At 36.4% G+C, this 26,623-nt stretch overlaps 1 protein-coding gene across 1 annotated transcript in view; it reads left to right on the forward strand.

Moving 5' to 3' along the window:
- Positions 1-25,811, forward strand: part of STIM2 (stromal interaction molecule 2) — a 150,499-nt gene extending 124,688 nt beyond the window's left edge. The window contains 9 exon segments of the mRNA XM_032495374.1: positions 1,556-1,671; positions 4,608-4,785; positions 5,308-5,485; positions 9,953-10,120; positions 10,820-10,920; positions 11,161-11,399; positions 19,345-19,400; positions 19,402-19,619; positions 24,149-25,811. Of these exon segments, the coding sequence (XP_032351265.1) occupies positions 1,556-1,671; positions 4,608-4,785; positions 5,308-5,485; positions 9,953-10,120; positions 10,820-10,920; positions 11,161-11,399; positions 19,345-19,400; positions 19,402-19,619; positions 24,149-24,626 (1,732 nt within the window). The 3' untranslated portion in view covers positions 24,627-25,811.
- Positions 25,812-26,623: the final 812 nt, after the last annotated feature.

A 26,623-nucleotide genomic window follows, 5' to 3' on the forward strand; every position in this document is an offset into this window, starting at 1 on the left:
TTTATGTCATGGTTATCTTTAAGCCTTTCACAGTGTGGTCTGTATTCTGTAATTCTTGTTTACCAGAGCTTATACTAAGGCTCTCTTCACCTGGCACATGCCTCCTCAATCCTTACAGACTTGTGTGAACTTCACTGACATCCTCACCCACTCAGGTAGAATTGCTTCCACCTCTGGGCTCATATTAAACTTTGCATAAAATTCTGTTTTATAGTTTCCTTTTTACTACATCTCATTGTCTTTCTTAAATTTAGTCTACTGATTGTCTTGCTGTTCATTCGTGCATCCACCCTATGCATTCATTTGTCTATCATACAAACATTTATCAATTATCTACTTTTGCCAAGCACCATGCTAGGTTTGGGGATACAGAGATAAGACGTAGTTTTTGCCTTCAGGCAGTTTGGCAACTGAAAAATATAACAGAAGCATACATGAAAGGTTAATTGCAGAGATGATGAAGGAAGGCATTTTTAAAAGGGAAAGTTAGAATTCTTTACTCTCTAAAGTTTTGTAGAAGCCTCATAGAAGTTTCTGTAACTTATTCTTGCTTAGAGTTCTGAAATCTTCCTAAATAAAATGTAGTGGGCTCAGAGTACAGTCATTGGAATCATACATATTTGGATTTGAATCCCTGCCATACTTCTTACTGTATTAAGTAACCTTGTGGAAGTTACTTAGCCTCTCACTACCTTTGTTTCCTCATGTGTAAAATGGCAATTTTATATATATTGTATATTTTGTTTTGAATTTTAATTAAGCTCTTGGCATAGGATCCAGCCATAAGTACATGCTTGTTTTTATTGTCGCTGTTATTAACAATTATTATTATTACACTTTGTGTCATAAAATCCTTATTGGCATCATACTTGGTTGTTAAGAAATCTTTGTTGATTACTGGGCTACTTGGATTTGAAATCCAAAACAAAGTGATTTTACGTCCTTATTTCACCTGTGTCTTTTGGCACCCTGCATATTTTCTTCATTGCTAATTAAATGGTTTAATACTTCTTATTACGTAAATCCCTCAATTTACTCCCCCATCCAGAGAAGACTTTCTGCTTTCATTTATGACCTCAGGGGAATTTAATTTTTAATGGTTTAAATATTAGAATGTACAGGTATAAGTTGTTTGAGATATTTATTTAAAAAGTGAGATGATCTAAATTGAGATTGATTTTTAAAAGTCTGCTATTAAGTAAATTACTTACAATTTTCTTTTTGTTTATGAAATGATAGTAAAATGCCAGAGGTAATTAATGATTATAAAATACTTTGAATTTGGTAAATTTCTAAATCATAGTAAATTAGAGTGTAAAGTAACCTTAGGAAACAAAAACATCAGTATAGCAACTAAATTATTAACATGCAGGAGAGCCCACAGCACAGTTTGCATTGAAAAGGTTTGATACATGTAATAAAGGGTTAAATCACACATGGATGAGCTCATATTCATCACTAATATGTAAACTGTGTTAAATATGTTTCTCAAATATTTAAATTTGCATACTAGAAATATTTTCATTTAATATATGTGTATTTTTTTAATGAACAGGATAGCAGTGCATGAAACTTCATTTATGATCTCTCAGTTGAAAATTAGTGACCGGAGTCACAGACAGAAACTTCAGCTCAAGGCACTGGATGTGGTTTTGTTCGGACCTCTGACACGTTAGTATTCTCTCTTACAAGTTATGACGCAAAAGAATAATCAGATCATCTACTTATCATTTAAAGAAGAAAAAAGTAAGAAAGGTGGTTATAGACTACTGAGAAGAATCTTCTGTTAGATATAAAAGAAATGTAATATTATCTTTAAAGAGTTATAGTGTGAGATTTTCTGTCATTGAAATATGGAATGTGGAATTTTCAAAGCCAGTTACTGATGTAAAAAGTTGAAAAACCATGTTGATAACTCAGAATTAAATTTCTAGATTAAAAACTCTTTACAGTAGCGTTCATGTTGATGTTATTATAACTGGAGATTCACTAAAGAGTCCCTTTTAAAAATGGTGCAGTCTAAAACCATCTTGAGGACATGAGGTAATAAATCCTAACTTGACTTCATTAATTACTAGGAAAAGGATTTTTTTGATATAGATTGAAAACAGAGGCCTGCTTAAAACTGTACAAAGTAGCAGACTATCCTGGCAGAAGCACAAGGCGGAGAATGTTATTTGATTGTTTTGAAGAACATTTAAGAAATTGCTATGTCATATGTATAAGGAAAATAGACCTTGTACTTGTTTACTTTGACAAGAATACTTTATTCCCAGAAGGGAAATTTAATATATTTATTTCATTTAACTTCAAATTTCAGAAAGCTTTGGGGGAAAATGTTCGAGGAGTACACAATTTAGAGGAATAATGTTTTATTTTTCAGAAGCTCAAAAGGAATAACAAAATTAATCTAAGAAAAATGGCTTGTAAAAATTATAAATTAGGAAACTAATGTTTATTTTATTTTAATTCTTGGCGTGAAAAGACTTGCAGATTCCTGTGATACTGTTCTGGGGGTGCCCCTGCCTAAGAAGGGTGACTGGAGTGGTTGGATGGATTCCATGACTTTACTGGAGTAGATCTTTTTTGGCTCAGGCTAGAGGAGCAGCTGATGAAACAGCTGGAACTCCCCTTTGTGAGAGTTAGTGCAAATGCACTGTTGGTAGAAATTACAAACCCTAGGAAATAGAACACTGTTGAAATGCCAGGCATTCTACAGAGATGATACCCCTTCTAACCTTTTCCTTGTCCTAAGTTTTCAGTTGAATCTATTGGGGATTGTCTTCTGTGAGATTCTGTCTAGTTTTTTCATGTGAATGATTGGTGAAAATAGAAATTAAATGATAGAATTTGTCTCTACATACAAGTTGATCAGGAATATTTATATTTTATTAATTCAAGAACAAACCACCCTCTACGACAAACAGTATTATCATTTGAAAAGAAACAAAACTAGTCTCGAAGAATGTTGAAAACAAATGTTTTAATAAACAACCAGTTAAAAAGTTAATGATGCATTATATTTTAAATGAGTTTGTCTTAGAATTATTGTTTGAGTGAATGAGCCCTACAGTTGGAACACCCACATTAGATTTATAAAAATGGCATTGTCAAGTGAACAGAGATACATTTTAAAGGAGTTCTCACTGAAATCTTTTCCAGTTTGTGGTACTTATTATACAGTCTGGGACTTGTCCATCTGTTTGTTGTTATTTCTGGTGATTATAGTTCAGCCTGAACAAGGCTCATATTTGAACTAGAGCCTGCACTGAACCTCTCAGTCAGAGGCAGAATAAAAATAAATCCTTTTGAAACGTTAACCTTCTGCTAAAGAGTGAAGAGTGAATCCTTTTCACTGTAGATGAGGGCGTGCACTCTGGAAACATGCAACCTTGAGGGTCTGTGGCATAGAGCAGGCTATTTATCACACTGTGTGAAACATACACTAACCCTAGATTTGTAAGCATGGGAACTTTTCATTTCTGTAGACTCTTCACCTCATCAAATGTGCAAAACGTCTTCCTGCTGGAGGCCTGGGCGGTCTGGCAGTTTTTCACCAAAAAACTAAATCTCTTTGCAGCAAATCATACATTGTATTGTGTTAGTTATTGTGTCTCCCTCCACAGAGCCCCTCAGTCAGGGATAGACTAGGAAATTATTTGCTGATTTTTGTGTTTTGTGTCACTGAAGACAGTAGGCCCTGGTTCCTTGCTCCTTACTGTAGAAAGTGCTGGGGGCCACGGTCATGCCTGGTGCCTTAGGGAAGGCGATCCTGTTGTTTCTCTAGTAACCCAGGTCTCTCTGGCAGGTTGCCACCTTAAACAGTACTTGTTAGGATCATTCAACACATGGTTTCTCAGCCATGGCACTATTCACAGTCTGGGCTGGATCATTCCTGGATAATTCTTTTGTTACCGCAAGAGAGGGGGCAGGACAGAGATTGTCCTGTGCATTATTGGATGCTTAGCAAGATCCCTGGCCTCTACCTACTAGACACCAGAAACGAACACCCCCAACTTGTACCTCCCAGTAGTGACAAGCGAAATTGTCAGCTGTCTGCTGGGGAAAATAATCCCCTTCGGCTGAGAATCCCTGACTAGTCACAGTTACATGGCTGCCTGCTTTGGGGAAATGCTTTTTTGTGAATGATTAGGATTTCAGTTTGTTTATCAAAGCATGACAGCTGCCTAACTTGACTGAAGGAAAGGAATTGGAATGATAATGGTGATATTCCATGACTCACTCCTTTCACCCCACAGGGGGCCATTCTCACTATATATACACGATGGGAGACGCTGTGGCTCTTTTAGTGGTCCCTAGGACTTCTGTTACTGCCTCCTGTACCAGCGGGGCATGGTGCATCCATGTGGGTTTATTTCTGCCCTCCTGTAGGTCTGCTATATCAGGCAGTTATAATAAGCATATTGATTCTTTGAAGAAAGAATTTTTTAAAAGGCTTGAGCTTGTATATGGATGGGACATCTTCATATTTTGTTCTGTTTTGTTTTTAGATATCTCCTACTTTTTTTTTTGTAAGTGCCTCTGTGTGTTGATTTTTTAAAATGATACTTAAAGATTAATTTAACCATCTGTAATTCTCGTCATAGGCCCTCCTCATAACTGGATGAAAGATTTTATACTCACAGTTTCTATAGTAATTGGTGTTGGAGGGTGCTGGTTTGCTTACACGCAGAATAAGACATCAAAAGAACATGTTGCAAAAATGATGAAAGACTTAGAGAGTCTACAAACTGCAGAGCAAAGTCTAATGGATTTACAAGAGAGGTGAGTAGATAAAAAAAGGCTGTAAGTCTTGTTATTTATGTGGGAAAGTGCAGTTTGTGAATATGTAATATGGGCATGTGCTTACACACTTAGGTTGGTACACACATCAGGAATTGTATGTACACTGCATTTCATATTTTTAGAAAAGTATCGTATTGTCATAATTACAGATTTATTCTAAAGGAATGTACTAGGGAATAAATGGGAAGAAGACCAGTGGAAATAAATCACCTATAGGTAGAATTATATGTGTAGTTAAATTTTATTTTTAACATGATTTAAATCATTATAAATTTCTTAACTCTCCCTGCTATCCCTGTGTTTTTAGCTCAAGATAACCAAAATAGCTATGTAGCAGGCCACCTGATGTTTTTATTGTCCAAACTTCAGATTAATAATAGAAAATGCTGTGAATTCTGATTGAAACATGTATCTTATTGCTTGATACATATTTATTCTTCATTACAATAATGAAATTTTGGAAACTTTTGTGAGGAATTTTCATTTTTATTGTTCTGTAAGGCTTGAAAAGGCACAGGAAGAAAACAGAAATGTTGCTGTAGAAAAGCAAAATCTAGAGCGCAAAATGATGGATGAAATCAATTTCGCAAAGGAGGAGGCTTGTCGGCTGAGAGAGCTAAGGGAGGGAGCTGAATGTGAATTGAGTAGACGTCAGTACGCAGAGCAGGAATTGGAACAGGTATTTACATTTTAAAAAAGTGTTTGTGAGGATATTGTTTTGCCGCTCTGAGGAGCTTTTTTGTTTTTGTTCAAACTCCTACATTTGGTTCCATCATATACTCTTCCTTAGTTAGTAAAGGAGTCATTTGTTCATATTGTTAGCATTGGTCAAGGTCCATATAACAAAATAATGAAGTGCCAACTAAAAGGCAAAGCTTCCATCATGTTCACTTCACTCATGAAGTGTTATCCCTTGCCATGTTAATTGTTTTGAGTAAATTTAAAGTGTTCATTTAACGTCTGTCATATGTTTCAGACTATATCTAATGTTAAGAATCTCTATTAAACATCATTTGAATCCTGTTAAATGGTTTTAGAACATAATCTACAAATTCTGAAGTTGTCTAAAAGGTGTCCTTTCCCAGGATCTGCTTCTGCTATGCATTTACTCAAGAAGGAATTCAGGCATTGCGTGGTCCTTCAGAAAAGGCAGGGGCGGGGGGAAGGCATCCTGGGAGAATTATAGGTAATTATAGACAGGTGTATTAGTTTTCTAATCCTGCTATAAACAATTACCACCAACTTAGTGGCTTAAAACAACACACATTTATTATGTTACAGTTCTCAAAGTCAGAGTCTAAAATAGGCCTGCAGGGCTGCCTTCCTTGTGCAGACACGAGGGGAGGATCTGTTTCCTTGCCTTTTCTAACTTCTAGAGGCTGCCTGCATTTCTTGGCTGATGACCCCTTCCTTCATCTTCAAAGCATGTCACTCCAACCTCTGCTTCCATGGTCTAATCCTCTGCTTCTGACTTTGACCCTTTCTTTACTGATAAAGAAACCAAGAAACAAAATGAGGGTGAGAAAACTTGTTCAAGATTAGGGAGTGACTCAGTTGTAAAGCCGGGCCAAGAACTGAGGTATTGTGCCTCCCGCTTTGCTTTATGCACTGTTGCCTTCTCAGTCAAGAGCTAAATAAGAAATAAGAATTATGTAATGGAGGAGTTTCAATTTCAACTCATGAGAAAATGTTTGGTGTACATGACTAGTTCCTTTAAGATTGTCACTTTTGGTAGGATTGTCTGACGGAGTGCAGCTCTTTTTTGTTAACTGCTAACTGTTCTCTGTCATAGACCAGACATCTGGTTTTGGGTCTTCCGTGTAAGGAATTTCTTCTTGAAGTTGATTCCTAGGACTGTTTTGCCATCAGGTCCTATTTACCTGACAAATCTTGTCTGTACAGAATGTAGTAAAGAACCAGGGAGTTAACAAAAAAAGCCTAGCTGAAATTATACTGTGTCCAAGAATTAGACATTACTTCCTTTTCTCCTGTGAGAACTCCATGCCTGTTCCCACTGAGACTTCAATTCTTGGTTTGTTCCCAGTGCTGAACTAAGACATTTGTTAGCTGTTTTTCTGAACTTTGTGGACAGGGAAAAAACAAATCAGAAAGTAGTAGTAGGAATTCTTCTGTAGAGTCATAAACTAATAGCAATGTTTCTGGGGAGACTGCCTCACAGTGAGGGAAAAGACACAATACAAAGAAGGAGCCCAAAGTTACAAACATTTAAGCCTGAGGTTTGGGGCGTAGAGACCTTGCACACGTTAGTAGACCCTAAGATTACCATGATGCTACGTTCCAGCATAAATGTAATAATCCTGATGAGATTCTGAGTCTGTGAAAAGTGGTTTAAAAGAGAGAACTGGGTATTTAAAAAGAATTCTGTCCAACATGATTACAGTAATAAGATACACAATTTTATGAGTGCTCACTGTATGCCAGAAGTTTATGCTACGCATATTATTGCAAATATTTTGCTCATAAATTTTAATCCTCACTATACATAGGTATTATTCTCACTTACAGATGAGATGTGTAGGTATGAGATGCTATTACGTGGCAAAGGCAAGATTACTTGTGTCTTCTCCAAAGTCCATGTTTTCCCATACTACTATTGAAAGCTTTGTTTATAGAAGCAAGTTTAACTGGGAAATTAATTTATGTGTAATGTCACATAATCCACAATTCCACATAGTTTGAAGCATTACTGTATCTTGTCTGGAGGGTAATCAGCTTCTCAAAGTTAGAAGACAGAAAATCTGGTACATATTTTATATAGTGTTATTTTCCATAGAACAAAAGCTTTTGGGTGAATAATAGTACCACTTTATATTTTGTGTGGTTTAAGTACTTTTCACATAAATTACTTCGTTCTTAAAGACTCAAGGAGCCTAAAGTCAGGACAAGTACGCCTGTTGTACATGAAACAATAAGCCTCAGAAAATAAAGAACTTGCTAAAGGTCACAAATACAATAAATCATGAAGTTGGGTCTAAAAGCCAGGTTTTCAGATATTCAGACTGTTTTTTTCTGTGATCTGTTTTTACTTATTGCTGTTTTATTCCTAAGACACAAAAATTATGCAAATAATGACTCATTTTAAAATAATTTAATAATTCATCATTTGTAAAAGCTACTAATTACTCAATTTTCACTGCATCCATTTCCCTATAAATAACAATGTAATTCAAAGTGAGGATTGAAATCCAGGTCAAATGATAAACTTATGAATAATAGTAGAGAAAATAGTTGCTGTTGTTGGAAGGTTAGAATTTCTAAAATTTTGAGACATTATTTGACAGTCGGTCAAAACATTGATCAGCCTCAGTTTATACTAGAAGCATGTCAATTCTGTGTTAAGTGTGTTTATTGAGCTCTTTTAGAGAAAATAAAATCGTGAACATAACATTAAGGAAAATGTTTATGATTAAAGAGAAGAACATGAGTGAATTTGTTCTGATTCTCTGTATACTTCCTTAGCAATGAGAACTGTATAGGAATTTTAGCTTTAAAATCGTGTGAGAAAACAACCTGCGCTCTGTAGTGTTGTGTAGAACTCCATGTCACAGGACCCGAGCTCCTGTCCTCTCTTCTTGAGGGATCAGCAGGGATATCACAGCTTAGCCAGTTGTCTCACTAAGCACGGTGCTGTCCCAAGCACGTTGCACAGAGAATCAAGTCAGGCAAGTGTAATGTTAGGGTTTGTCTTCAGTGAGTAAATGCTGTTTTACCCTTACTGTTAATATCTATTTCTTGAATTGTCTACTGCCTGTCTGGTTGTGATTCTTTTTAAGTTTTAGAGTTTTAAAAAATATTTTTCTACATTTTTTTCCCCTGTGGTATCTGACAGCAGTTCTATTTATAAAAATTTGTGTGTAATACTCTAGTTTATTCTGGCACACAGTAAGATTTATTTAAATAAATTAGGCTTGGTCAGATCAAACATTCTTCTGCACGTTAGTTTAGGAATTCAGTGTTAGTTACCTTACTTAACTTTGGGGCAGATTAATTTGCGGTTATGGTGCTCCAGAAGCAGGATGCTCCGTGGTTCATCCATCACTGTGTCTGCAGGTCTTGAGTGTGTGTACCTAATTCCATAAAACCCATCACGTATCTGTACACATCCTTAGCTTGAGCTCGTGCTGGTTTTCAGGTGACTCATTCCTGGAATGGGTTTTCTCTTCCTTCTGTGTTATCTTCTTAGTGGGACTTTCCTTGAGAATTTTTTCCTTAGCACTTAGTACCACTTCACACACTAAACATTTTAGTTTTCTATTTATTGTCTGGCTCCCCTAAAGGGCAGCTGGAAGAAAAACTTCTACATCTTGACGCTGAAGCTATTCATAGTTTCCCATGAAAGAATCTCAAGAAGACTCTCACTCAGAATCTAGTCTCTTGAAATTTACACTTGGTCTGCAAATGCTAATTTATTTACTTCCTGGTATGTTAGAAGCAGGAAAAAATTAAATAGAAGTGACAAAACAGACTGTAATAAGGAGATATGCTCATAACAGTATGAAATAATTGGCCATAAAGATGTCATGAAAAACTTTTAAAAATGATATAATTACTTTTGAAAGTGAGTGTCTAGTTAGATGATTACAGTGAGGCCCTCTGGGAACGTTAGAAGAGGTGGCAGAACAGGTCTGCACCCTGTTGGGGATACTTCTGCATGTCCTACTCCATGAACAAAATATACGTTATGAGAAAATGTAATCAGTTTTGTATACGTCTTAGATTTTTTTTTCTCTTAGTGAGTCTGGCTATTATAAAATATACAAATGCAATATTGCAACCTAAGATATATGTGTAAGCTGCCTCTACCCTCTGGCTTTACAACTTTGCTTAGCAAGTTTAAGATGTACTTAAAACTTCACATTCAGTTTTAATGTTAGAAATATACTGTTTTAGACTGTGATTTTAAAAGATATTTGCAAAGAACATAATTCAAATTGCTTTTTCTTTCAATATGGTACCAAAAAAAAAATCTTAGTTTCTTAAAGAAATCTTAATGTAAATACCTTTAAAAAGAATTTTTTTCCTCTCTCTCTAACCCTGCCCCATCTCCCTTTCTCTCTCTCTCTCCTCCTCCCTCCCTCTCCTTCTCTCCCAATCTTCTCTCTTTTACTTCCTCCCTCCTTCCCAGGTTCGAATGGCTCTGAAAAAGGCTGAGAAAGAATTTGAACTCAGAAGCAGCTGGTCTGTTCCAGATGCACTTCAGAAATGGCTTCAGCTGACGCATGAAGTAGAAGTACAGTACTACAACATTAAAAGACAGAATGCTGAAATGCAGCTAGCTATTGCTAAGGATGAGGTACTCAATTGTGTTTCAGAACTTAAAGAAATTCCTTAGAGGGTTTAACTAACCAGTTGAGATACAAAGATCTGAATAAAATTTTTAGTATCACAGATTCTTTTCATGAATTGGAACTCATTGCATAAATTGACCCTGTAATCCTAGGCTGCAAGGTAAAATTACTTTATTTAGAGAAGTATATACCTTTCAGAATGAACTTCATATCCTGTAAAAATCAGCCCTATTATCATTATCATAAATGTTTTATACGGAGCTTTTCTCCTCTAGGTTGCTACTTCATATCTGATTCAGGTTAGTAGTTACTAGAAATTAATGTCTGACTGTTAATAATTGTGTGAAATTAGATTGAGTCTTGATCTGATTTCTAGAAGAACAACAACAGAAAACTCAGTTCACTCACTAACACCTCCGTTGCAGTAGGTTATAGTTCATGTTATTCTTCTGGTTTTAATAGAAGATTCAGGTCTTTTTTTGATTCATGAAAATAAGAGAGAAAGCCTCCAGAACAAAGTTTGTCTTAGGAAAGCATGCTTTCTCCCTCATCTGTTTTCTTCTTTGGAAGGTAGGACTATATCTTGGCTCATAATTATCTCCATTGGTTTTATGATTACTGATATATTCAAAACAAAAGAAACCTCACTAGCATGTGTGTATTTTTCCCAACCCAGTCTCACTTCTCTCACCTTGGGTTTTTAGGCAGAGAAGATTAAGAAGAAGAGGAGCACAGTCTTCGGGACCCTGCACGTGGCGCACAGCTCCTCCCTGGATGAGGTGGACCACAAGATCCTGGAGGCCAAGTAAGGCGCTGCCGCAGCCATCTGTCTGTTCTTACTGTGTTGACGTGTGTAACTTATAGACAACTTATGTTTTAACTTGTCATTTAACCATAAACTTTTACATATTTTATACTAATTCTAAGAGGGGGTAATTTCTTGAAACTGGTTACTTACCCTGGCCTGTTCATGTAGTTGCCTTTTTTCAGTGATGTATTCAAGGCTCTTGGAGGCAACAAGTAATCCCTGTACTGGCTTTTCCAGGAAAGCTCTCTCTGAATTGACAACTTGTTTACGAGAACGACTTTTTCGCTGGCAACAGATTGAGAAGATCTGTGGCTTTCAGATAGCCCATAACTCGGGACTCCCCAGCCTCACCTCGTCCCTGTATTCTGATCACAGCTGGGTGGTGATGCCCAGAGTCTCCATTCCACCCTATCCAATTGCTGGAGGAGTCGATGATTTAGACGAAGATACTCCCCCAATAGTGTCACAGTTTCCTGGTAAGTGGTGAGTTCAAAAAAGAGAGCTGGCACAGTTTTAGAGTAACTTTCTACCGTGCCTTTTATGAATCATTTACTTTGAAATCTATGATGAAAATTGTGTTCATTCTTGTCTCTTTTTTCTTTTTGTTGTTTATTGTGTTTACTGTTTGAGAATACTATGTGAGGTATGCGTGATACACACAGATACACACACACACACATATATATAATAACGTATCATGCATGCTGAATTGTATGAATGAAGTGCTGAACTTTGAGGGAGAACATCCTTTCATATGGCAGCTTAATCTATGGTAGAAAGTAAAAATTAGGGAAGACCTTGGAAACCTGAGTTCCAGTCCTCGTTCTGCCACTGAACAATGTGACTTTGAGCCAGTTGGTTTATTTTAACTTGAGTTGCCATTCCCAATAGGCACGTTTCATAGTATTTTGTTTTGCTTTCCCAGTTCTACACTTTTATTAAGTGTATTACCCTGCTGTATTTGACGCATGAAGCACTAAATCGGTTTACCTTTAAAGAAAATTAAATTGTGTTTGTGTTTAGAAAACGTACTTTTTTTTGTTGCTAGAAAGTGGAGCTTCTCCCAAAGGTGGTTTTAACATGTACAATTTTTATTATAATTCTTTTATAAACACTGTCTTCTTTGAAAATGTTTACAATATGAAGAATACATTTTGATAGGAAGGTGAAATTTAAGTATTTTAGATATTATTAATTATAGAATTTATTTATAAATATTTAGACTTCTTGCAACATTACAGAGTTTAAATTTAAAATGGTATATGTCTTGTAGTAGAAATCACTTGAAAAGCTCTTTATTCCTATTATTACCTGCCTGATTCATTTCTCAGTCTTTATAACCTTTTTGAAACAGTGTAAATAGAACAAGAGTCCAAAGAATGGAGAGCAAAATTTAATCACTGATCTGTTGAAAACTTCACAGAAATTTCATCTTTGAGACAAATCATGATATATGAGCATTCTCTAATTTGAATTTTTCTGTCCCATTGTTACAGCTTTCCTAAAGTTATGATTTAGGAAGGGTTCTAACTTCAAAACAATGTTATTAAATAAAGCCCTAAGTTTGCAAATAATTAGTCAGTGACTATGCGCTTGTGTTCATTTCTGTGATTTTAATTATATAGTTTAATGCAGACATAATGCAAGCAGACTGGGGAGACACTAAACTCATACAAGAGGAGGGTCGGAAGGACAGATTGTAAATGCAGTGAATACTGGCAGCGTGTGACCTCAGTCCTTTCACTTGCCCTGTGCTGCAAGATAGTGATGGTTGCAAAGTTTAATCTATATCTGGGCCAGCTCCGCTGTTTGAATATTAGCAACCTATGTTTAATTGAATTATGTGTCCTTAAGCTTGCCATATGCAGCACTGATTCATCAGTATATGATTTTGTTTGAAAATGATAGCTTTTTGGAGTTGCAGTTCCTCCTCAGAATCCGTACTTGTTCAGTATCCGAAGTGTGCCTAGATGTATCCCCTAAAGCTAAGTAGTTCTTTACTTTGCTTTTCGTGTCTGTAAGTACTTTTTGGTGGGACAGGCTGTCCATATGTGCATTAAAATAAAACACTTAACACTAGATGTGAATAATTTAAGTTTTTAGTGATTGTGATATACAGAGAAATGTGAACTTTTAAATATAAAAAGGTACAAGAGTTGATTTTAAGTTCAATATAATGTTTTAGAAATGCTGGAGTTTATTATCCCTGAAAAAATAACTTTTGCCAGAGTATACTTCGAGAGCTCTATCTCCACCCAGTGGCACAAAAGTAATACTCCACTCTAGTTATAAAAGCATAAAGACTTGGCAGTAGGACCAGAGTCTAGAGTAGGATGAAGGCTCTCCATTATATATCCTTTTGAGTGGTCTAAATCTGCACCATGGGTATGTGTAATTGGTCTAAGTATGAAGTAATGACAAGGAAACCTGCCTGTGGTGCATTAGTAGCAAAGTAAGAGATTGTAAAACCATACTCAGAATAATACTGTCTATATTTAATTATGTATAAATTAAAAAACATATTATCAAGTGTTAGCTCTGTGTGGATAGGAGAACAGATGATAATTGTTTTCCTATTACCTTTATAGTATCTACTAAATATTCATAGTGGGAATGTAGTTGTAATTTATTTAAAGTTTCTTATTATAAAGCACTTTAGATGTGCTTAAAAGTTCTGAAAATGAATTGCCCATCTACTACAAAGGTAAACAGATTTCAGTATTTTTGCTCTATTCATCTTTCTTTTCCTCTGAAAAGGAAAACACATCACCTCCCCTTCCCACTATTCTAAGTGGGAATCTAAGCCTGTTGTGCTTTTATTACATGCAGATATATCTATATATAAGTAATAGATACAACTGTTGTTTGTAGAAAAATATACATAAATGTCATCAAACTGTAGGTATCATTTTTCAACTCTTTTTGCTTCAAGGTATGTTTTAGAAAATTTCCATGTTTATATATATATATAAATTAGTTAAATTCACTTCAACTGTTTAACATAAGTTAACCACAGTGTATCTGTTTATTTATTATAATAATAACCACAGTTTATCCATTTTTCTACTCAAATAAGTTCTTTCTACTTTTTTGCCCTTGCAACCAATACTGCAAATGAGCATCCTTATCTCTTATCTCCTTGTTCCTAACTTTGAGAGTTTCTCTGGGTAGACACCTAGAAATGGATCACCAAGTCCTTGGGAAGGCACCTCTTACTAGTTGTCGCCAAGTTGCTTTCAGAATGGTTCTGTCAGTTTACACACTTAACTGTTTTTAAGAGTGCCTGTCTGCCTGTATCCTTACCAATACTTGGAATGATCTGATTTATCTGTTTTGTAACTTGAATGGGAGTTATATGATATCTTAGTGCTATTAGAATTTTTATTTCTTTGATGACTACTGAATTTTTAGATACCGTATAGCTTGTTTTTTGTTTTTTGTTTTTAGTTACTTGTGTTACCTTTCTTTAAAAAGTTACACTTCAGTTGCTTGTTGCTGATATGTAGGGAAAAGCTGTTGATTTTAGTACACTGATTTTGTATACAGAAACACTGAATTCTTCTATGCAAGTGTCTTGGATTTTTTTGTGTGGACAATAATAATGAGTTGTTTTTTGCTTTCCAATTGTTAACCCAATCTAAGACCTCTAGTAAAATGTTGAATTAAAGTGCTAAGGTGATTGCAGGCAAATGGTGAATGCTGTTTCTGACTTTAAATAGAATGCGTCCAGTATTTCATCATAAAGTGTTTTGTTTTTTTCTTTTGCTCTGTTTTTCATGGATCACTTTTAAGTTAAGGAAATTAATCTCTATTTCTATTTTGCTAAGAATGGTTTTTCTTTTAAATCAACTTTACCAAATTCTTTTTCTTTTTTATAATTGAGGTATAGTTGGTTTTCAGTGTTGTGTTAATTTCTGGTATACAACAGAGTGATTCAGTTATATCCAAATTATTCTGTATAATTTGAGGTATTTGCTTGTTTCTTTTTTTATTGTGTTGAATTTTAATCTGTTTAAATGCATTCCTTTAAATGTCAGTGAAGCTATTTTTGTCACAATGTTCTGTTTTTACAATAATTAGATTTGGTTTGCTATATTATTTTATTTAGGGTTTTTACATTTTTAATCATACATTAAATTATTCAGTAATTTTCCTTCCTGACACTCTTTGATTTTGATATCAAGATTACATTAGCATCATAAAATAAACCAAGGAATACTCCTTTTTCTTCCATTTCAATTTTTTCCCTGCTCTTACAGAGGCAATGTAGTACTTAAGAATTTGGGCTCTGAAACAAGATTCCTTGGGTTTGAATCCTTACTCGTCCATTTTATCCTATCCTATCCTTACTCCTACATATATATGTAATGTTGTCTAGTATTTTGTTTTGTTTTCAGTCTCTCACAAAACATTATTTTTTATTTGTGTAACTTTTTGAGAGGTACTCTCTCTGAGTCTCAGCTTCCTTGTTTGTAAAATGTAGCCTATCTTGTGAAGTTTTCATGTAATTTAAATTAAATACTACTCCTAAAACACTTAGAACAGACCCTGGCCCATAATAATCCTCAGTATATGCTTTGAAGTTTATTCTGTATTCTGAAATATAAGATACAGATTATTCCATGAATATTTTGAAGAGATTGCCTATAAATTGAGCTCTGTGTGTTGGCATGAGGGAAGGAGACAGATTTTAAAATTATTGATTCAATTTCTTATAATGGTTCTAAGTCTAGATTATTAAGTTATGTATTTCTAAAATATTGTCTGTTTTATCTGAGTTACAAAATTTGTTGGCTTAAAGTTGTCCATAGTATTTTATATGGCTAAAAAAAACTCACATCTTTACATCTTCTTTTAATTTCTCCTCACTTTATTAATCTGACACAATTTGTCTATTTTATTTCACTCTTTGATTCTACAGAGAGCTAATAACTTGGTTGGTTTTGTTGATATTCTCTATTTCTGATCTTATCTTTTATTATTTTTTTTTTTTTTTGGATTACTTCATTTGTTTTTAATATTTAGACACCTAGCTTGTGAATTTTCAGCCCTCCCTTTTCCCTTAATGTATGATTTTATGGCTATGAGTTTCCCTCTAAGAACCACTTTAACTGAATCTGCAAGTTTTGATATGTGTAGTTTGATTATCATCTAGTTTTAAAATGTTTCCAACTTTTAATATGTTTCTTGCAAAAGCCATTTTTCAATTGTTTTATTCAGTCACTGTTCGGAAATACTTAATGTGTTTCTCTGTTCATCATTGCATTTTGTTTTGTTTTGTTTTGTTTTTGTTCATCATTGCATTTTGCTTTTTACTCTTTCCTTTTTTCCCCCTTCTTTGAAAATACATTCTTTAGTAAAAGTTCTTTCATTGAGCAGCTGGGAGTGGTGAATTCTCTCAGTCGTTGCCTGAAAATGTCTTTATTTTCACTCTCACTTGAAAATAATAGTTTAACTGGATATCAGATTCTAGATTAGCAGTGATTTCTCCCAGAGTATTTTGAAAATATTTGTCATTATTTTCAGGCTTCTTATTGTTACTGTTGAGAAGTTTTAGTCAGTGTTCCATGTAATCTGTTCAGGTAATTGTTTTTAGGTAATTTCTTATTTCTTTCTGATTGCTTAGAAGATGTTTTCATTTTCTTTTGTTATATGATTTCACTATAATCTAATTAGGTGTGGAAATTTTTCCGTGATATTTGGCGTGCTATTGAATCTGAAGATGTGTATCTTTTTTTCAATTAAGGAAATGGAAAAATTAGCCATTTTTCTCTTTGAATATTATTTTCTCTCTATTCGCGCCTACTAGGATATTAGTTGTATAGAAATATTAAGACTAGTATTAGCCTATTACTTATATATTGGATCTTATTTTATCCTACACATCTCTACCTTTCTTTTTATCTAATTTTGCTGCAGTCAGAGAAATTTCTTCAGGTCTGCCTTCTAGTGTACTTGTTCTTTCTTCAGCTCTAATTTTGTTCAACCTATTCTTTGAATTTTTAATTTTAGTGACTGTTTTCATTGGTTCTCCTTGAGTCTTTATTAACTCTGCCTGTTTTTTTAATGCCTTGATCTTTGCTCATACTTTTCAATTTTTATTTTATAGTTGAATGGTTTTAAACATCGTTAATTTTTACTTTTTTTGGATAATTGTATTATTTGATGTTCTTGATAGATTAATGTAGCTGTTCCTTCAGTTTGGTTACTAGATCGCCTTCTCCTGTGTCATAGTTTTTTTAGTAAGCTATCTTAAAGGGTCTTGCTTTTTTTCCTCCCCCATGGAAAGCATTAGTGAGAAGGAGTAGTCCTCAACGTCGTTTCTTTTGCTTCTGGCAGTAGTTTCAAGGGCTTCCCCTACTCAGGACCATTTCTTTGGTTAACCTTTTGGATTTAGATTTCACAGACCCTTTTGGGTAGTATAAACTTGAGCTAGTATGAGTTAGCTCGTATTGGGTTTGAGTATTGAATACCCAGAGTATTGAGTTTTTCACAAGAACCTTTTAAAACTCCTGTATCCAGAGAGCATGCAGTGAAGGAAGTTCCCTTGCTCATTGGTCAGAGTTTTTCCCTAATACACCCTCCCATTGAGGAATGTAGCCCATCTGGGCCCAGGCTCTTATCCAGAACTCTCACTCACAATTCCTCTCCTTACCTCATATGGGCTCAGGACATCATTTATATCCCCAAATTAAAACCCAAATCTTTACATTACTGAGACCCAGAACCTCCCACAGCAGTTCCAGTGTCACTCACAGGCCTGTTAGCTCTGACTTTTAGTCCCTCTGCTTTGGCATCTGAGAATTTTGTCTTCTTTCTTGCAAACTCAGCTATGCATTTAAAACTATTGTTAGATTTTATTCAGCATATTGAAGTGTTTAAAGGTATTTAAAGTGTGTGACTAGGGGCTGGGAATGGTGGTCAGATTTCTTTGACTGCTGTATTACTAAAACTATTAGTTCATATACTAATTATTATTTTTGGTTGTTGGTGGCAGGGGGTACTCCCTTATTGAAAACCAGATTTTATCTTGTCGTAAGAAAATATAGTTTGCAAAATAGTGTCATAGTAAATGGCTATGCTTTCATGTGTAATTATTGATATTAGAATGAAAAATTATTTTTTAGAAGTTAAAATTATTATCTTAGAAGTTAACTTCTATATAGTGAATTTCAGTGTTTCATTTAACTACTTATAAGTTGCAGGTGGGGGTGGCTGTCAGCCTTCAGTGAAAGGGAGCAGAATGTGTGAAATAATGAGGTAGAAATGTGGTCAGAATCTAAATTGATGTCTTAAACTTATTATTTTAAAAATGGAGCAATTCTGAATGATGGCAAGACGAGGCAGGGCATGAGAGTGGGTGGAGGTTCATGTCTGGTGAGAAGAGATGAAAACCACGGTTGGTTATGGTGTTGGGTACGTCTCAGAGAGGAGATTGTTCCGGTTGACGATAGGCTGGATGGACTGGTAAGAGAGAGAATGACCAGGAAGCGACTGATGAAGTGGAAGTGAAAGATACACGTGGCCTAAAAATGTGAGCTTCAGAGGAACATGTTTTTATAAAAGGATGTGGGAGTAAGGGTGTACAGACAGTGTTGGGGAGTGGGAAGACCATCAACCTGATGATCTGATGCTGTAGTACATGAGGTGAGGTGCATAAGAATGAACAGCTTCAGCTTGGAAAGGTTGTTCTTAGGAGAGCTATGTTTCAATTAAGGCAAAGAAATGAAATACCCATCCAGTGAAGATCTGAGCACGTAGAGGAAGTTTGTTTACTACCTGCATGGGTCTAGACTGAGACTGGTAGCAGGAACAAGGTAGTCTAAGACTTCTGGTTAGTTCCACAGTGGTCAGTGTTCTCTTGAGGTCTGCTCAGTTTTGGTCAGAACTCTTCCTGACTCGGAAAACTGTATATACCATATTTAAATAATCCTTGATTTAAGATTTCTCAAAGTTCAAACAAGTTGGGCTATCTCAAGAAATAGCCATTGAAAAATCCAACCTGTGTTTTTCTTCTTTTAATATTAAAATTCATTAAAAGATTTGCAACAAAGTACAGATGCCTTATAAATATGCTATGTTGATTTTTAAATTTAAAGATTTATTCTCTTTTGTAAATGTTTAAGAATTGATGTTTTTTATATGAAAAAAACCACGTATTTGTACTTCTGTTTATTTTTTAGACCTGTTTTCATTTGTGTTACATTCTTTTCTCTCTCTCTCCTTTATTTCTTAACTTTCCTGAGAAGTGGTACAGGTGGATGGAGGGTGGTAATACTTGGGCAGTTACTTACTTGAATAAAGGTAGATTAAATGCTGACATAGTAGTAACGTCAGTTCCCTTCGGCGTGTTTTTGTAGTGTGCGTGAAAGGAGCACTGGATTTTACGAGTGTGTTTATTTTTTTATGCTTGGTTTTCAGGGACCATGGCTAAGCCCGCCGGATCACTGGCCAGAAGCAGCAGCCTGTGCCGCTCCCCGCCGCAGCGTGGTGCCGGCCTCGCCGCAGCCCCAGCGCGCCCAGCCCCCTCCGCACGCCGCGCCCCTGGCGCACGCCCGGCACCCCCACCACCCCCCGCACACGCAGCACTCGCTGCCTTCCCCTGATCCAGATATCCTCTCAGTGTCCAGTTGCCCTGCTCTTTATCGAAATGAAGAGGAGGATGAGGCCATTTACTTCTCAGCTGAAAAGCAATGGTATTAGCCGTGAATTAACTACAGTACATGTTGGGCTGGGCAGTGGGAGGAGGGTGGGGAGGAGGGCTCTGTTGTGTTCACTTTCCGTTGCTGCATGACGTTACCACAGACTTAGTGGCTTCTAACACCCATTTATTAGCTCTCGGTTCTGTACACCGAAGTCCAAGTTTGGTGTGGCTCAGTTTTCCGCTCACAAGGCTAAAATCAGTTTGCTGGCTGGGTTTTGTTCTTATCTGTAGCTTGGGGGGCCTCATCAATGCTCACTTGGTTGTGACCGAATTCAGTTTCATGTGGTTATAGCATTGACGTTCTGTTTTCCGTGCTTGCTCTCAGCTCAGGGGCTGCTCTCCGTTTCGAGACGGGGCCCACTGTTCCTTGCTCCACGTGGTCTCCATCTGCAAAGGCAGCAGCAGAGAATTTCCCTTCTGGCAAAGCCCTCCTTTGCTTTGCATCTCTGATTTCCTTTATCTGTCCAAATTCAAGAGGCTTAAGCTGGATAGTAATCTACCTATATTAAGATCGACTGGTTTGGAGCCTAATTACACCTACAAAATCCCTTCATAGCAGCACCTAGATTAGTGTTTGATTGAATAACTAACTGAGAGAAGATGTGTGTATACCAGGGCTGGGAATCTGGGGACCATCTTAGAATTCTGCCCACCAGAGGCATAGGATATTTTCAGATATAACTGTTCAGAGGCCATTGTACACAACTGACTCAAGTCTCAGAACATAAACTTGTCTTATGAACAGTTTTATATGTGAAATATAAAGGCATGGGCTTAAATAAGCTTGAGCACAAAGAAATATTAAATATAACTGACAGGTTTTAAAATATTTGTTGCCACTTAGTGATTTGTTCTGTTATGTGCTAGTACTTGCTGCAAACAGGCAGTATCAGATACTAAAAGTTTAAGAAAATGTCAGGAATTTGAAGGAAGAAATTATATTCATAACAGGTTTTTTTTTTTTTTTTTTTTTTTTTTTTTTTTTGTATAAAGTGGATATAGCCACAGTGTATTGTCCAACCCGAGGACGCCAGTGCTCAGTGAGACCTGTTGCTATTGGCGATCTCTCTCTCTAAACCATCTTCTTCTTTGGAATAGATGGTATTAAGTGACAGAAAAACTGGCATTAGTTTCTCATTTTGCCACTTAGTAGCCGTGTGGCCCTGAAGTCTGTTCTCATAAGAGAAATAAAACCAAAGGGAATGGATTAGACACTCTGCATGAGCCTTGGTGACTGTCATGTGATTCTTCTGTCAACATCAGCCTCAAGTAATCATTTTTCACACATAATTGTTTCATCTGCTAGTGAAGGTGAATTTTATGATTAGCCAGCGATCATTATAACATATCCTAAGGAGGTAATCCAAGGTTTGTGTCCTCATTGCCGCTGAAGAATCTGATGCAGCTTTGCTTGGTTAGCACTTTACGGTTAGCTTTTTTGTCTAGTCTTTGGAGTACAGCTATAGTTACCAGGAAGATGGCTTTACCGACAGAACTAAATGTGTGTGAGGTATGGAAATTAGGAGGAAAACTCTGGAGCTCTGCTGTCCAGGAGAGTTCTTTGCGTTGATGGAAATGTTCGGTCCTCATTTCAAAGAGCACTGTCAAAAATTCAGTTAGCTCATAAATATGAGAAGAGTTCAGATTCAACAAACTTTTCTTCCTCTCCATTTTAGTCTTTTAAGTGTTGAACCACCAGAATCCTTACAAAATAATAATAAAAGCATTTACTCTTTACTGATATTTTATGTTCTGCGTATTGTCGCACACGTATGCTCCTTTAAACCTTACCTTGAGTTAGGTCTTGCTATACTTGCATTAAATTTACAGGAATTCAACTACACATCACTATGGGAAAAATAGAAAAATAGGAAAATAACATAAATAGTGCATACAGTTAAGTTGAACATTCCAAAAAATATATGCTCTAGAAAAAATGGGCGATCTTAAGGTGCACTGGACCATTATATACTCTAAATTTGACTTGTTAGGCAAAAGAAGCAGCATTTCAGTTTATTATGTTTTGGAGTTAGGCTGTTAGAACTATAAGTAATATCAGAGATTAATTAAATTCTCTTACTTAGACAGGAAAATTGAGGTCTGGTAAAATTAAGTGATTTGCCCACGGTTGTACAGCTGATTAACTGCAGGACCAGGACAGAAATCTAGGTCTCCCAGTGTAGATCAGTATTCTTTCCACACATTATTTAGACTTTTAGAAACTTGTTTTTGAAATATTTTAAACCTAGGTTAGAATTTCACATACAAAGCAGCCAAACAACACAGCAGAATAGAAAGTAAATTCATAAAATTTTAACTAAATCAGCTTCTGGCTCTGGAAGCTAAGCAGCCTCACAGTGATATATGCTGTGTGATTAATGGACATCTTCTCCAAAAAGAAGCGTAGCAGAAAGGTCCCCACCAGTGATTGATTTCTGAGTCATTTCTTCTATCTGAACTGCCTCTTAACCTCTGTTAGCACTGTCCACCATCAAACTGTAAAAGCACTTAAAAATTACGCAGTAAATGTGACTGTAGTAAATGAAAGCATCACTTAAGTCCTTATTTGCCCAGGGGATATTGTACCTTCTGAGAGCTTGTAGTGTATCAAAGACAGTCTTCACACATGTGTGTGAGTAAAGTGCGTAGAAAAGGCTGATATTACATTCAGCCATCTAATATGTATATCTGAAATGTATTAAAATAAATACATGTCAGAAGCAATAAACATGCATGTCATAATATGAATGTTAGTAATCATAGGTCATCCAAGGTGAGTAGTATTCGGTTCCGTCACTGTATAAATGTGGCTATAGTCCTTGCTGTGTGCTGGGTACTTGCTGATAACTTGAGCTGCCAAGACGGAAGAGGCAAGTCCTGGCCTCCTTCCAGCTGGTGGATCATGATCATATGTGTGTTCCTGCCCTTCTGTCTTCAGCTCTCTTCCTTCTCCCATCTTAATTTCTTTTGCCAGTTACTTTTTACCTTGAGTCCACTTTTCACTTCTTAGTCATTCCTTTCATAGAGTGGACACTATTCATCTCAGGCACGATACATACAAAAACGAATAAAACATGATCCCTGTTGTTCAAGATCGACCAGCCTCCCTTCCTCCTCCCTCCCTCCCGTAATTATTAAATATCCACTCTGAGCTTGTCACTATTCCAGAGAATACAGAAATTAATAAGACTCCTTGTCCTCATAAGTTTCCTTTCTTCTGGGGAAATTGACCACAAAGAAGTTAATATAAAATATGTTAGGTAGTGGTAAGTTCTGAGATGCTAACTATGAGGAAAGAGAATGCTGCTTTTGGTAGGGCTGTTCAGGGCGGCGTCTCTGGAGGGGGAGCGTTTGAGCAGTGACCTGAGTGACATGGAGAGGTAAGCCATGTGGAAATGGAGGGGAGACGATATGAGGCAGAGGGAATAGCAAGTGCAGCAGCCCTGAGGGGGTGACAAGATTGGCGTGTGGCGGGGGCAAGGACGGGCTATGGTGGGAAGAGGCAGAGAATAGCCAGACGTGCCGCGGGAGGGATAACCGTGGACCTGACCGTGGAGAGCGTTGTGGACTTTGGCAAGGACTTCGGATCTGAGCCTGCGTATGGGAGGAAGCACTGCAGAGTGCTGAGTGAGGGAGTGCTGTGCCCTGATTGAGTTTGTAGAAACCGCTTTAACAGCCAGCTGTGTAGAGGAGGAGCCAAGGGGGAAGAACTAGAATGGAAGCTGTTGTAACCGTTGAGGTAACTGCCTGGTGGCGCAGGAAGAAGGGTGAGTTTGAGGTATTTTGAAGGAATAGCTTGATCGCATTTACTCTGTGTTGGCTTTGGGGTTGTAAGCTTTAGTTTCCCAGTCCTCTTTTATTTTTTCTTTCCACTGTAGAGAAGGGAGGAGGGGTATCACAAAGAAATAAACTTGTGAGAATTTATTGAATGTTCCCCCCCCCAAAATAGCTCTATATCATTGCCTTTCACCTGCCATCCACTCCCCACCCTCAGCATCCTTCCCCTCTCTTTTAAACTTGGGAGGACTTATATTTTAGCTTAGTTATATTCTTTCCTTCCTTCATTAGGAAGCTATATTTAATCAATTTAATGACTGACAAAGGGAGTGCCAGTGATTAAAATTCATCTTTTCAAATACATGATGTCAACTGTGATTTAGAAAGAAAAATTTTCAGTATTGAAACAACATGAAAGTAGGTGAAATGATTTTAAAAATCCATAAAATGCAAACATTTTCATTTCTCTGACAATTAAAAGAGGTATAACTTAAAAGTTACAATGTTTTTTAGATTCAAAGATGTCATTATCATGATTTATGTTAAAAATTAAACACTGAGTTTTGATAAGTTATATTAAAGTAGTAATTTTGTTAAAATGTGTATAGAATTTTAACATCTCTCTCTTTTATATTTCGATAAACAGTGGGAAGTTGTTTTGGTTAGAATAAATTAAGAATGTCTGCTGGTACCCTTAAGAACATTACTGATTTAAAATTTTATCTTTACCTCTATCTCATCCAGGGAAGTGCCAGACACAGCTTCAGAATGTGACTCCTTAAATTCTTCCATTGGAAGGAAACAGTCCCCTCCTTCAAGCCTTGAGATATACCAAACGTTGTCTCCTCGAAAAATATCAAGAGATGAGCTCTCTCTAGAGGATTCATCCAGAGGCGACTCGCCCATAACTGTAGATATCTCTCGGGGTTCTCCTGATTGTGTAGGTCTGACAGAGACTAAGAGTATGATCTTCAGCCCTGCAAGCAAAGTGTACAATGGCATCTTGGAGAAATCCTGTAGCATGAACCAGCTTTCTAGTGGCATCCCGGTGCCTAAACCTCGCCACACGTCGTGTTCCTCAGCTGGCAACGACAGCAAGCCAGTTCAGGAAGCCCCAGGTGTTGCCAGGATAAGCAGCATCCCACATGACCTCTGTCACAATGGAGAGAAAAGCAAAAAGCCATCAAAAATCAAAAGCCTTTTTAAGAAGAAATCTAAGTGAACTGGTTGACTTGATGGAATTCCATTCAAGTGGCATCTTTAAACTTTTATCTCCCACCCTTCACTCCTGTTTTGTTTTAAGTTTAGGAATGTAATTCCATTGGGGCTTTCCAGACTGGATGCCATAGTGGAATGTCCTTAAGGGCAACTGTCTACTGTCTGCTTATTTAAATGACTATATAATCAATTTGTCAAGCCAGTTATTACTGAAAAATCATTAAGAGATGAGACAGTTTACAGTCATTTTTGCCTATTTATTTCTGCTTTGTTATTAGTGATGTATATACAACATTTTGTTGAAAGCCACTATGGACTTACAAGCTTTAATGGACTAGTAAGCCAGCATGGGCTTGCAAAAATTTCTTGTTTACCAGAGCATCTTCTTATCTTTCCACAGAGCTATTTACATCCTGGACTAAAATAACTTAAAAGGAGTAAAACTAATTGCACTACTGTTTTCCAGACTGGAAAAAAATCTCTGCGAGTGAAACTGTATAGAGTTTATAAAACGACTATGGATAGGGGACTGTTTTCACTTTTAGATCAAAATGGGTTTTTAAGTAGAACCTAGGGTTTCTAATTGACTTGATTTCTGGAAATGAAAACCCACGCTTTTATTATGGGAAGCTTCTCTAAATGCATTTAACATAAAGTTTCGAGTCCTGCTGTAAAGATCATGTTGTTTTGTTTTTCCCAGGGCTTTCACTGTGATTTTCTGCATTGCAGGCTGTATGATAAAATACAAATAATTTAAAGAGAGAAGGCTCTTGATTCCTTACCCAGGTGGACGAGTTAAAACCTGATTGAAGGACTTAAAACATTCACAAGCTGATACTGAGGTGGGGAGAGGTGGGGATTCAGGCACTTGTTTACAGACTCAGTAACTACAAAGGATTTATGGTTTGTGAAAAACTTGTACTGTGGAAAAGAGAATAAATCGAAGACATTATTGTGTGGGACTGTGCTGATTTTTGTTGATAACACTCCACTAAAAACACTATGTTTTCTGGAGAGTCATATAAGCTGTCTGGTTGCTTAGTTGCAATATAGGAAATAGTGATGTGTTGGAAGTAAGTTGTCAACAAATCTCTTTCTATTTTATATTGTTTGTCATATTTTTATGTAGTTTGAAATGTTTAAATGTTCTAATATCAGAATTAACAAATATAAATTTATGGTGCATTTAGATTGTGTTGTTTTAATTTGTAAAGTTTGGGGTTTGTTAAGATAGCTTATTATGACGGCAACTTTTACTGTGAACATTGTCACACAGAGCAACAAAGTACATTAACATCTGGGGAGTTTCTGCTTAAACTGCTTCTTTTGAAAATTCAGTTGAAATGATCTGGTTAATGCAATGTGGATGAACATCTGAGTGAGCAACCGATACATATTAGCTAGAATGTTTTTTTAGCTTTATGCCTAAAATAATGCCCAGCCCAGTCTGTTTAGATGAAATTTGCTCCAAAGAAATACTTTATTAAGAAGATGTACAGTTTCCCAAAGTCTCCTAAATTCTGTGTACTTAAGTACTGCTCTTAAAACTGTTAAGGTCTTGAATGATATTTATATGCATAGGTATGCATGTATTTAATAGTGTTGTAAGGGAAAAAATTGACATGAACATAGTGTTTTGGACTAATTACAAGCTACATTGACCTGAAAGGTCAAGAGTTGAGTAGCAGACATTTAGGAAGGGGAAAATTACGCATTAAGAATTGAAAAATGTTGTGGAAAGTTTCTTCAGAGTGAAAGGAAAACCTTATCTTCTTTCTCTTTCTTACAACCAGGCAGGCGTTCTTCCCTTTGAAAACTGCAAAAGAGATGAGAACTGCTTAGTTTGATGAACAGAAAAGGTAAAAGCCATGGGGCGTGGAGTAGTGCCGGGAGAAGGAATTGCTCTAGGAGTACCCAGCAAGGCCCCCACTTGTTCACAGTTAGAAGGAATCCTGGATCAGAACCATCTGGACTCTGGAACTTGTGGTGGGTGATGGGAGA

Source organism: Camelus ferus, chromosome 2 (assembly GCF_009834535.1).
Source record: "Camelus ferus isolate YT-003-E chromosome 2, BCGSAC_Cfer_1.0, whole genome shotgun sequence".
Taxonomy (NCBI): Eukaryota; Metazoa; Chordata; class Mammalia; order Artiodactyla; family Camelidae; genus Camelus; species Camelus ferus.